This window comes from Motacilla alba, chromosome 1 (assembly GCF_015832195.1).
Source record: "Motacilla alba alba isolate MOTALB_02 chromosome 1, Motacilla_alba_V1.0_pri, whole genome shotgun sequence".
Lineage (NCBI taxonomy): Eukaryota > Metazoa > Chordata > Aves > Passeriformes > Motacillidae > Motacilla > Motacilla alba.
Genome location: NC_052016.1, coordinates 109,019,918 through 109,032,558, shown reverse-complemented (window position 1 = coordinate 109,032,558; position 12,641 = coordinate 109,019,918). Strand labels below are relative to the sequence as shown.

General features: G+C 40.2%; 1 protein-coding gene across 4 annotated transcripts in view; it reads left to right on the top strand.

The window, feature by feature from the left end:
- ADGRG2 (adhesion G protein-coupled receptor G2) overlaps positions 1-12,641 on the top strand; it is a 59,727-nt gene that overhangs the window by 16,738 nt on the left and 30,348 nt on the right. For all 4 annotated transcript variants that reach the window (XM_038144364.1, XM_038144340.1, XM_038144357.1 and 1 more), the window contains exon 3: positions 1,013-1,630. In XM_038144364.1, the coding sequence (XP_038000292.1) occupies positions 1,013-1,630 (618 nt within the window). The remainder of the gene's footprint in view (positions 1-1,012; positions 1,631-12,641) is intronic.

Sequence of the window (12,641 nt, the reverse complement as noted above, 5' to 3'; positions counted from 1 at the left end):
CACAGCGAAGTACCAGGTCCTGTGCTTGGGTCACAGCAACCCCATGCAGCACTGCAGGCTTGGGGAAGAGTGGCTGGAAAACTGCATTACAGAAAAGGATCTGGAGGTGTTGATCGACAGCAGCTGAACATGAGCCAGGGTGTGCCCAGGTGGCCAAGAAGGCCAGTGGCATCCTGGCCTGGATCAGCAATAGCGTGGTCAGCAGGACCAAGGCAGTGATTGTCCCCCTGTACTTGGCACTGGTGAGGCCACATCCCAAATCCTGTGTTCAGTTGTGGGCTCCTCATTTCAAGAAAGTCATTGAGGTGCTGGAGCATGTCCAGAGAAGGGCAATGGAGCTGGTGAAGAGTCTGGAGTACAAATCCTATGAGGAGCAACTGAAGGACCTGGGATTGTTTAGCCTGGAGAAAAGAAGGCTCATGGGAGACTCTATTGCTCCCTGCCTTAAGGGAGGTTATAGCCAAATGGGATCAGTCTCTTCTTTGAAGTAACCAGCAACAGGAAAAGAGGAAACGGCCTCAAGCTGCACCAGGGGAGGTTTAGATTAGATACTGGGAAACATTTCTTCATGGAAAGGGTTGCTAAGCATTGAACCGTGCTGCAGAGGGAAGGTGTTGAGTCACCATCCTTGGAGGTACTTAAAAGATGTGTAGATGTGTCACCTGGGGACATGGTTTAGTGGTGGACTTGGCAGTGCTGGGTTGACAGTTGGACTCGATGATCTTGGAGGTCTTTTCCAGCCTAAATGATTCTGTGATTCTACATGATCATCCTTGTTCTTGTGCATAAGTTTTACTTCAAAGTTTTCATGAGCAGCTAGGATTTATTGACTGCCTCCAAATTTGTCACTTCCCTACCATAAAAATAAACCTAAACTAGTAGTTTCTTGAAATGTTGTTTTGAAAATTCCTAGGAAAATGCCTAGAAACAATGCTGTATGAAAGAATAGCTTTTATATAAACTATCTTGTTTAAGACCTAAAGGTTTTACAAATCACCTTTTCTTTATTCAGATCAGGAGGATTTCCTAGGGCGATACAAAGCCGTCTTTAAGACTGCGTGTGAAGATCCTTGGAGTATGTCATCAAGAATTTCTCTGCGTCCCTTGAGAGAATTTCTTGTCTGTGTGCACCTCAAGCTGTATTCTTCAAACAGTCCATGGACAGCATATGTATACGCTGAAAAAACTCTTCACACCAATCTCTCTGCAAATACGTATGATCTTGGACTTACAGGAGATCATAATAAATTGAAGATATGGTTGTTCAGAAAACAAATAAACAAAACACTAAGACTTCATAAAAACACTTGGAACCAAATATGTATCCAGTGGAAAAGTGACAATGAGGAGGTGAAGGTATTCATAAATGGAACAGAAATATTACACAAGAAACTAAATGGGAAAGTTTCTTTGCCTGGAAAAGGCCAGTTCTTACTTGGCTGTTCAAAGCTGCAAGGTACGGCTGCAGCACCTCGCCAGGGTATGACTGGGGAGCTGTACCTGTTCAGAATGTGGGACAAGGCAAATATAACACAATCTAAGGACTGCCAGGATAGTGGTGTTATACGCTGGAGAAAGGAGGATTGGACCTATAACACGACAGTAGAAGAGGATAACTCTTTGGAATGTGGTAAGTACCACTGCACTGCTTTAGAAATAGTAATTCAGTCAAAAGTTGATCTAAGTGTGTCTAGCATTTCTCTTCCAGATTTTACGAAGTCTCAGTCTATTAATAATTTCTAAAATCAAAATCAAATTCTTGATGAGGTCATGTGAGGACCTGTACCTTTCACTAGTTTTTATCCAAACAAAAAAAGTATAGCATCAGTCCTTTAAAGACTTTAAACTTGCTTCAACTTTTCTGTCTATCAACCATTTCTGTAATGTGAGAGCAGGATGCATGCAACTAAAACTCCTTGGAGTACTGGGGCATGTATCAATTTCATCTTAAAATAATTACACATTTTAATAATAATTAATTAATAATTAATTTACACATTCCCCTGTTCAGGGAATAAATACAGAGGAAATCATTGCTGGTTCTCAGTCTGCACATTTGCTGGGACAAAACTTCAATGAGTGCAACTTTTCACTGCTTCAACTGGCACATTAGACCATCTTCAGCTGGTAGGGTCTACATCTGCCAAAAATTATAGGAGGATCCAATTTCTTTATCAGTATCAGTAATGTCTCCTTTATTAAAATGACCAAAAGGTTTCTCACACATTTCTCAAATTTTCTTTCTTACCTGAAAAAGAACCATAAAAACCTTTGAATCAAACCAATCCAAGATTTTATTTTCAGAGAAACTGAGTTCAAGCAAGAGAATAGTCCTACTTTTAGCTTTTGCTATCATATCTGTTGGTAAAAACTACAAACTTGAATCAAGCTTTGATGGAATACATTTTATAAAGCATAGGAAATTATTTTATCCCCCAAGAGATTTTAATGTGACTAGCTCAATTATTGTTTCCTAAAATTTTTACATACCATCAGTGATTCAGTTTAAATGTGGCACCAGTCTTAATCTTCATCACCTTTATCCTTAAAAAATGTACCTATTTATTTCATGCAGATTCAAAAATATCTTTTATCTGTGTAATCCTATAACCACTGCCTGACTAGATTCAAATTGTCCTAGTAAGGGCAGTAAAATAAGGTGACCGGATTTCTTTTTCTGAGCAAGAAAGAAATCTGTCCAACAAACCAGGACTCATGGAGAATGCTGCTAGCAGTGGTTTGTGATGAATGAAATGCCTTTGCTAGCTTTGATGCTGTAGTTGGGAGCACATCTTCTTTGTTGGGTTGTGTGACTTGGGAAAGGAGCTGAAGAAAGGATGTCTTTCTTTTACTTATGTCTGGCTGTGCTTGAAAGAACACAGTCCTAAGGCTGAAAGGAGGAACATTCTGTCTATCAGATGTACAAAGGAAGTCTGAGAGAGGTATGTGTGGACAGTGGGAAAATCTCAGTCAGAGTGGAGCATCTGATTGCCTTCTACTGATACACAGAAAGACAAACTCCTTGTTTTCTGTTCCAGCAATTTCTGCCCTGAATATTGAACATCCTTCACCATCACAGGGCAGCTTGGTCAGGCGTTGCCCATCTCCAGCACTAACTGGTTAATGATTTTAGAATACATGATTTAGTGGTTTGTGGAATCCGTTGTCTACCTGCAAGAGCTCTCCTAGTGAGTGTGTAAGATGCGTGGTTTCCAAAGCTTTGTTGCTTAGCCAGATTGAATAACTATGCTGACAGGAGTTTTTTTCAAAATGGAGATCATCTCTACTGCCAGATGTAAGTTATCTCCCCTGGATAACTTGGGACATTAACAGCTTTTCAAAGAGAAGCTTGCTGGAATTTTTTTACAGTTTATTTGCCTCCCTTCAAGAATAGATGCATTTTAGCTGATTACCCCCCAAGTCATCCTGTGAAAAGCATATATTTAGCAAATACCAGTCAATAGATAGCAAAGCTTTTACGGTAGAAATGTCTAATAGTCTGTGTCAGCTGATTTTAATTTATGCTGCTGCTACTCTTACAACCCCATTTCTTTCAGTAAGTTCCTCTGAACACCTGTAAAAATTACTTGATTTAAGAAGCTTCTCTGTTTTGTGTTAAAGCAGAAGGACTTTGAGTAGTAAGTCCGCAGAAGGATCTAATTTTACATCTGCAATGAACGTAAGTGGCAAAGGGCTAAAGTTTAGGAAAGTCCTCTGTAGGCACAAAAGGCCAAAAGGAAGTGGTTCATTACAGTCATAATTGTGCCGGAGGACAAGTTTCAGAAATTTTTTTTTGTGACCTGCTTGGCATTTTGTGCCTACATGAAACAATTATTTGTAAAATGATCTGTCAAATGCTACAGTAATTTCTGTGATTTCTTCTTTGCTTAAGCACTCAAAGCCTTTGTGCAGTGTAAGGCATTGTCTAATTGGTGTCTCATCAGCAGTGACCCATTCCATTAATAAGTCTAGGTTTACTTAGCATTGGTTTTTCTGCCTTTGTTTTTCTTGACTCTTCCGATCCTTTTACTTTATGTTTTATAATTTATTTGTGTGAAAATTTTCAAATTACCAAAAATTTATTAATTTTTTTAATCATTTGAGGTCTAATAAGGGTCAAAATCCTGATTGTGGTAAGATTCACACACATGCTTAGCATTTAAAGGTATGCTCAACTTTAACCGTGTAGCTTACTCCCCAGAAGTGGCTGGGTTTACCTTTGCAGTAGCTACATGTTTTATGCATCTGAAAATTTGCAAGAAAGGACATATCTGTCTGCTTCCCACTTTGTGATGAGGCTGATGACATTTTTTGGACTAATAGTTCTCAATAGTGAACTTTTTTATCTGAGTTAAAGATGAGACTCTTGCTTCTTCCAGTGACAGTCTTCTGGTTCTGCTTGGTGTGGCCACTGCACGCTGTGTAAATGCTGCAGGCAGGGCCAGAGAGGGAAGGAGGTCATGCACTTGGTGTGTCATTGGCCTTCCACGTACATTCTTCATGTTCCTTTGATAATTCCCCTCTTGCTAAGAGTGAGAAGTAGCATAACAGCTGTGATATAAAGAGAAGCATGCAGGTTGAATGTCCCTCACTTTACAGATCACCTCCTGGTATTTAAAAATGCCTAAGTGAAGAAAGATGTGCTCACTAATCCATATTCTAACCTTGGAAATTTTCTTCGTCTTGTTCCTTGATGAATGATTCCTCTGTAGCTGCATTCTTTAATGTGGACAATATGAATGATATCACTCTATACAATCCAAGAAAAAGGTCTACTAAGTAATCTAAATCTTGGGATGATTTAAGAGAACAAACACACAAGAAAATAAATGAGTTAAAAGTGCTAAATCCTTGAAAATAAACTCTAATCACCTGTAAGTACTAGCTCTTCTGTTGTCATTTTTACATGTGATATTTTTAAGTTGCCTTTAATAATAACTTCACAGTGAAATGCACTGTTTAAACATTAATCATTTCAGTTATACATTAAACAGTAACTTTCTTAATCCAAATACAAGTATCCAAACTGTTACGCTGTGCATTTATGCAAGGAGCACAGATATTATGGGATATCTTTAACAAATTTTAATGAACAAATAAAATAGATGATCTGGGACATAACTGTAAATAGTATCACTGCTGTCTCATTTGTGATATTGGTGCTGTAACTTTTAGCCTGTTGCTTTTGGTTGCTTTTTATCCTAATTAAAATTCAGTGAGTATATTGTGGCATTTTTGATTTCTCTAAACTGTCCAAACTTCAAGATTAAGATGTTGCCTTCTCTTTTTCACATACTCTTTTGACTTTCAATATTGCTGAGCCTGCTACTGGTGTTGCTGGAGGGAGTTTCCACACTTCTGGGTACAGAGCAATTTAATGCTGATGGGAGAAATGGGAAGTGACCGGTGCCCTTCCCAGTGTGACTATTTTGCCCCTGCATTCTCAAGGAAGAGAAAAACTTCAGTTTGGGCTTTTGTTCTAGTTTGCAGATGGGGACAGTGGAAGGTAGGTATTAGGCTAATGTCATCCCGTTTAAAGATTTCCCAACTGTGTGCCCATCTGATGACAGGATCACCTTTCCTGGAAGGGAGGGTGGAGTCTCAAGACTTTACATCCTCAGGGAAGAAGTGGAAATGCAGCTGTCCCTCATCCACTCATCCAGTCTGCATCCCAATCTGTTGGGTACCAAACCTTAGGCTGTGTTATCACATTTGCTGAGTGGATCATGAAAGCAGAAGATGAAAAAGCAAATTATTTGCCCCATTTTTCCCCCCTAGAACTGTAAGGACAGAATACTAAAGAAACCTCTAGAAGCTCTTGAAGGAAATGTGATGGGAAAAAATACCTAACTCTGGAGTGCCTTTTTGATGAGTCATGTGCCACTTTACTTTGTACCTATTAACAGAATACATGTTTGACCTTCCCTTTCTTTGCTCTTGTTCCCTCCCTCTCCTGTGATACCAAACAAAGTGGCTTTTTGGAAATCAGCCTTCCGGAGAAGTGGTAATTTGATTCACTGCAGTATCTAATGTACAGCTTTCCACAAACAGATAAAAACTTTATTTATAACCTAATTTCTCGCAAGCAGTGAAACATCAAAGCTGAGTTAAAAATACTGAGCCCAAATTTTCTGTTAAGGATACTAAAATGAACTGGCCCAAGTGACCGAGCCTGATGTGAACAAGTCCTGGCATTTGTTTCTGTCTAGTGGCCAGTGATAATTCATCCTTTCTTCCATGGTGCCACCACAGGGGGTCAGAGCAGAAACAAGGTGTGATGAGGGGCACCAAAACATAAAACTAAGATTGCACCTAAGTTTTATTCTATGAACTTATATACAATGTGCCTCAAAATCTACCTTACATAGAAAGTCAAGATAGGCTAATGTTTCCAGTGTGCAGCTAGCTAACAACTGTAAACTTGTAGAGGATTTTTATGTGTTATTGTTGTTAATGCCTTGTGTGACAGAATGGTTCATTTGGCAGAACATTTATTCAGCTGAAAGGTTTGTCAAATGTTAAAGGGAACCAATCTCTTTGTGGAAAATATGGATTTAATTTGAATAGAGAATTGAATGTCATATTTTCAGCACCCATTTCTGCAAATAAGTGAGTTTTTGAACAGCACCATTTTGAAATTTTGCTGTTTGAGCTGTTTTGTTTGTTGAACTGAACTCAGTTTTGTTCACGAGCAAGTCGTGTAAAATGCATTAGTGCTGGGCATCTTCATTTCTCTGAATGCAAATGGAGTGCAGTGGTTGCTGCACAGTTCTGCTGTAGTAACTGCTGTAACAAACAGGTTAACTGTTGCCTGTAAAAATGTTTAGCACAGGATCTGTATAGACTTAAAAATTGCAATGTGGAATTGACATTTTACGTCTTAAATGCTTGTAATTACATAACCCAGAAAGTGATACTAGATATCTGTTTGGAATTAAAAGATTGGCTTTGGCCTTTCTGGTGAGAATTCTTCATGCAAATCAATTCTGCTGACTGACTCGGTTGAATTTTTGGTGAAAAAACTTTCAGCACTGTAAGTGTGCTTATTAGATTTCTTATTTAGAAAATCTGATTTTTATAAATGTCCTTGTATTTTTATTTTTATGTGTAAGTCAAAACTGATCTTAGCAGCAATATACAGTCGTGGCTGTCTCATGTCATTTTGTGGTGACAGCCATGTGCTGTAGCTTCAGGAGACCAAATTACACAGCAACCAAGGTGTCCCTTGGGATTCTTCCATATGCTGTTATCTGTTTTTGAGGGCTGAACATAGTCAAGACTACTTATACTTTGAACAAAGAGGCCTGGGTACTAATACAAACTGTTTTCATTTTTGGCATGCTTTTCAATTAATAGAAGTAAAATTTTAGTCACTTCATTCCATAAATCTCTCCTCTAGGCCCTATACATATAAGTCCAGGAATGTACGTTTCTCTGACAGGAATGCTGTTGTGCTTCTATGGATTGGCAGGGCTGTTGCTGCTCCTCAGCATTCAGTGCCTGTTTGGTGTCTGGAGTCGATTAGGAAGCAGCTGTCCTTGCATTCTCTGCCGTGTTTCCTGAGGCAGAGGCCAGCTGGCACAGCCTTTCACTCTGCCCCTCCTCACCTGTGGCACAGGCTGTGCAGGGGGAGTGTCCATGGGGAGACTTGAGTTCACTGAATTTCAGACCCTTTCTCCTCCGAAAAAAGCCCAGTAATTGCTTGCCCAGTCTCAGGCTTGCTCAGAGGATGCTTTCTGCAAAGGTTTAAAGGAGATCATGAAGTATTAGGTAAAACAGCATTAGTCAGCAGCAGCACTGTTCCCCTGAGACAGGGGGACAAGAAACTGCTGCCGGTAATGTCGTTCTTGCACCAAATTGTTACCAGCAGCCAGGTTCCAGCTGCTTCTCCCTTCTTCACCTTGGAAAAACTGAACTGCTTCTCACAGACCAGGTTGCCCAAAGACAGGTGAATCAGAAATAGTGTTGCATGTCCAAAAATTTTAAGAAAGGGTATACTGCTCATAAGTTAGATTGAAGGTAGGGAGAAGAAAAGGATCTTTTTTAATTATCACACTTGGAGATAGAACACTCTACACCTTTCATGCTTTAAGGGCTATGTCCTGTGCCTGAGCTACTGAACAAATGATATACTTTGAGTGACAGTGCTTTTGCTGGAGGCACCAGAACCATCTGTCCCATCTTGACCACTGTGTTACAAAGCCTCCTTCTGCCTTTCTTTCCCTTTCACTGAATTCATTTTTCAAGTCTGCTTTGGTTGGTGAAACAGCTTCAGCAGGACATGTGGAGACCATCCCATCCTAAAAGATCCAGTAGCCTGAGAATTGAAAGCTGTCATGCTAAGGAATGCTGTAAGCACAAGGCTATTTTTTCAGACAGGGCCAGGTACTGGTCTCTCTAAGAGCTACATCAGCTTGAGCACTTAACCTTAAGCACTGTTAGTAGGTTTAGTCTCCTGGCAGCCTGGAGCTGCTGAAGTTGCGCTGGTTCCCATTGTCACACGAAGTCATTGGGAAATGAAGGTTGTCACAATTTTTGCAGCTGTGGTGAGAGCTGCTATACCAGTTTCATACGTGTGGAACACAGATGGGATTCCCAGGTCGTGGCTTAGCTTGCTATTTGTGTCGGAACAGTACAAAGTGATACGAAGACAGTAAGAGACTTGCTGCTTTTGTTTCTAATGATGCATTTAGTAACAGAAACCAGTGCTTATCTCATTTAATCAAGTTGCCTTTTCCCTCAGAAAAGAAACCAAACAGTGCTTGTGGGAGCCTATTCTATCTACCTTGCAACAAAAGCAAGGAATAACACTGACTATTTAATTACTGTTTGAATCTTTAAGAGTGTTTTCTATTAGAGAAAAGGTAGCAAAGTATTATTACAATGTGTAATCCTTTGTTTTGGAGCAGGATATGTTAGTTATATTGATTTGGTGATCCTAAACTAACAGTGTTGCGAATAAAATCCGTAGAGCAAATAAATGGAAGTTTCATATAAGTAAGGATTTTCATGCTCTTATCAATAGTAAACAATCTAAGGACAATAAATTTTCTGTTAGCTTGTAACTAACACATCTTGAGTTACTTTACTTTCATTTTTACTTTAGGGATATTTTGGATTGAACTCTAATCCTTCTCCAAATAAATCTATTCACTTTTTTTTCTTGTTCTTAAATACAACAAAGGAGGAGGGTTAGCAAATAAGTGAGTCTTTCCTCCTTCCTCCTTTCTGTATGCAAAGGTGACTCTGATAAAAGACTTGGTTAATGAACTTAAAACTGGACCTTCATAAGTCCATACTCAAGCTTTGACAAGTCTCATACTCGTGGATAATTTCTGGCAACTGTAGGCATATGACTATTGTGCTGTAAGAGAAGTCATGGTTAGACTGGTGTCCATAAAAAAAGTGCCTCTCAGATTATGCATGCCATCATCACTTGCTGCGTTTGCCAGCTCTGTATTCATGGCTTGTGTTTAGCTTGTTTTACTCCCTGTGCTGCTAGATGTGCTATTAAAAGCATTTGGTGTTTTTACAGTCCACTGTCTTTTTACTAACTTACAAAACCAAATATGGCAATGAACAATTTTTGTACCTAACTTTGTACTACGTGTATTCTCAAAAATTCACAAGGTGATAGAAGGGATATGGAGGATGCAAAAGGCACCTTGTATACAGCAAGACTGTCTCCACTGACTTCACAAGAGTTTGTGAGAAAGATCTTAAAGTTCGATTCCCTGTACAGTTTTTATTTTTTAAATGGGTGGAAGAGGCAGTGTGGTGGTGTTTGCTCTGAGATGCTGCGTATTCATCTGTGTTCCTTTTGAGAATTTAATTTCCTCCAGAGCTTTTTCTGGAGATAAGGGCTTTTGCACTGATTAAGACAGAACTAGTAACAAGTACTTTTGGAGATAGAATTTGCCCTCTGTGGTAGGAAAATCAGATTGCCCATTGTGGAATGGGTACTTCCTTCTCTCACCAGAAGTTCAGTCAATTATCTTTATTCACCCCATTATACCTGAAAAAAATTATTTATTGTTTGAACTATACAGAATAGTTTTATCTGACTACTGCTTTAGTTCTGCATATTAAACTTGGTATTGTCTTGGTATTGTATTAAGGGTCTTCCCCAAGCCTACACTAGGTGCTAAGAAAATCATTTTATAGAATCTGTAATTTGTAATCACTTTACAATGTTAAAGTAACAGCACTTGTACATAAGAGCTCTAGAACACTTACCTTACAGGAATATGTATTTTATCTGGACTCACTATATAGTGAGAAGTCCTAATTTTCCTGAAAAATTACTATAAAAATTAGGGTTATATCCAGATTTTCATAATCTATCAAGTCCATATATCCATTTTCATAATCTATCAAGTCCAGTTCTAGTTGCCAAAAGGGTAATTTTACTTCTCTGTAGGCAGAACCCTAGTTGTCTCAAAAGAGATGTTTGATGTAGCTTCATTTTATCTTTACTGAAGGAGTTTAAATTCAGTAGGCTGATATGTATAAAGGTGTGAATTTTAACCTATGCTTTAACTTAATCGGTATGTATTATTTTCCTAAGAATTTTGGTACTCTGTCTCTTTCTTCTGCATAAGAAAATTTCTACCCAGGATATAAATTAACTAAAACAGTTTCATGGAAAACTCCTAAAAAATTGTAGTGCAATTAATTGAATTTCCATGTAGTCATCCCGACATATTTCAGAGTTGCTGCTTTTAACTTCATGCACTGTATGACATTCAACAAAAGTGAACTGACTTTTTTCATCTTGTCAAGCTCTCACGTTGTCTCTGGCTTCAGATCATTGGTCCCAGTATCCTAGCATTGGGGTAGCCAGGCAGCAATCTGCTTACCTGGCTGGCAGCTGTCATCTTTATGCATCTCACACCTTGCCCAGGAATAGGGACTGGTTAATTTCTGTCTCAATTATTATTTCTATTATTTCCTTCTCCTGTTCTTATGGCTGCCCTGCTGCAGAACAGGTTGCCTCTTCTGAGTTGTCTTCCTGCATCGCCTCCAGAAGATCTTCTTCCTCCTTCCCTGACTGGGTCAACCTCCACTTCCACAGCTCCCCCTTGACTGTTATGGTTAGGGCTGTATCTCTGATTCAGCTGCAGCATCCATTTGTTTTTCCTTAGATCCAGAGATCCTATTGCCCCTTCCAGGGTGTGGGACACAGGCCTGGTAGGCGTATGCAGGACCCAACACAGTACCAAAAGTCTCTGTCTTTGGTGTGTAAGCAAGCCATCCTTCCTGTAAGTGGTCTGCCTTCTCACCAGGATTCCTTGGCTGTCTGGGTGTAAACTCCCATGCCATCAGAGGTGCGCACTGCTCTAGGCACCTGCCCAAATTCTCCTGCGTACCTTGCTCCCTAGGAATTTGTTCTCTCAGGGCACTTTCCTGTGTGTCGTCTCCAAGTGATTGGTTACTGGAGGTCCTACAGAGATTTGAGCTTGGACGACTGGACTCAGAGTTTGAGGATGGTCATGTAGACTGCAGGTACAAGTGGACCACCACTGATGGAAGAAGGAAGGGTCGGTATCTGAGGACATTAGCAGAGTGGAGGTAATCTTCAGCAACCTGGACAGCAGTGATGACTCCAAGGATCTGGGGGATGCCCATTGCACGTGGGCTGTGTGGCACAGTTTAGTGCCCACCAGTGTGACATGGCAGTGATGGATTGGCCAGATATCAAGTCATTACCTGTGGAGAAACTGTCCCACCTACTCCTGCAATTTGGAGAGAATCTCTCTCTTCGTCTGCTACCCTTGGGCTTGAATCCTGACTGTGCTTAGTGTCCCACCAGGTTCAGTGACTTGAGAAGAGTTTTTCTTTCTCCTTGCCCAGACAGGGTCTCACCTATTAAAGGTGCTGAAATAGGTAACAGTGCTTTAAGTATAGGTGATGCTGTGTTGCTACTTCTTTTTCAAGGCCCAGAATGGTGTTTTGAGCGGTGACAGGCTGCAGGGAACATTTGGAGCTGTCTGCCACTCTTCCTCCACCATGGGAAGCACATAGCACTTGCCTTGGGGGCAGGTTCCCTGCAGTGATGTGATTTAATTGGTCTGCTGGGCCTCCTCATTTGTAGCCCAACCACCACCTTTATTCCAGGGAGGCTTTAGTCACTTAGCTCACATGATGATGTCATGTTTCACATTCATGAGTGTCATGGATTCAACTGTCAGATCCACCCCCTGAGCAAGAGCCCATCTGTGTGTTGGATCTCTCCCTGGGTGTCCCTAGGGACATGTTAAGTGGGCCCATTGCAGTGGAAATAAGTCAGCTTTTCACCCCAGCTCACATCCACCTAAGCTGCTTCCTTTCTGGCAGCCTATTCTTTGGCTGTTTAGATGTTCTTTGGTGGTGCAGCTCTTGGACACATGAGTATTTATATGATGCGCACGCACATCATGATGTTACAGTTTTAGCTGATGCTATTTTAGTCCTCTTCATCTTCACTCAAGCAAATGTGCTGAGTATGTTTCTGAAGACACTGGCAATGGAAGAGAAGTGGCAAAGCTCATGGCATAATCTTTGTCTTCCAAAAGTAAAAAAAGTTAAACTGAAGAAAAAACTGAACTCAATAGAGTTCAACTTCCAGCTTTCAAAAAGTCTTAACACATATTTCTCAACGG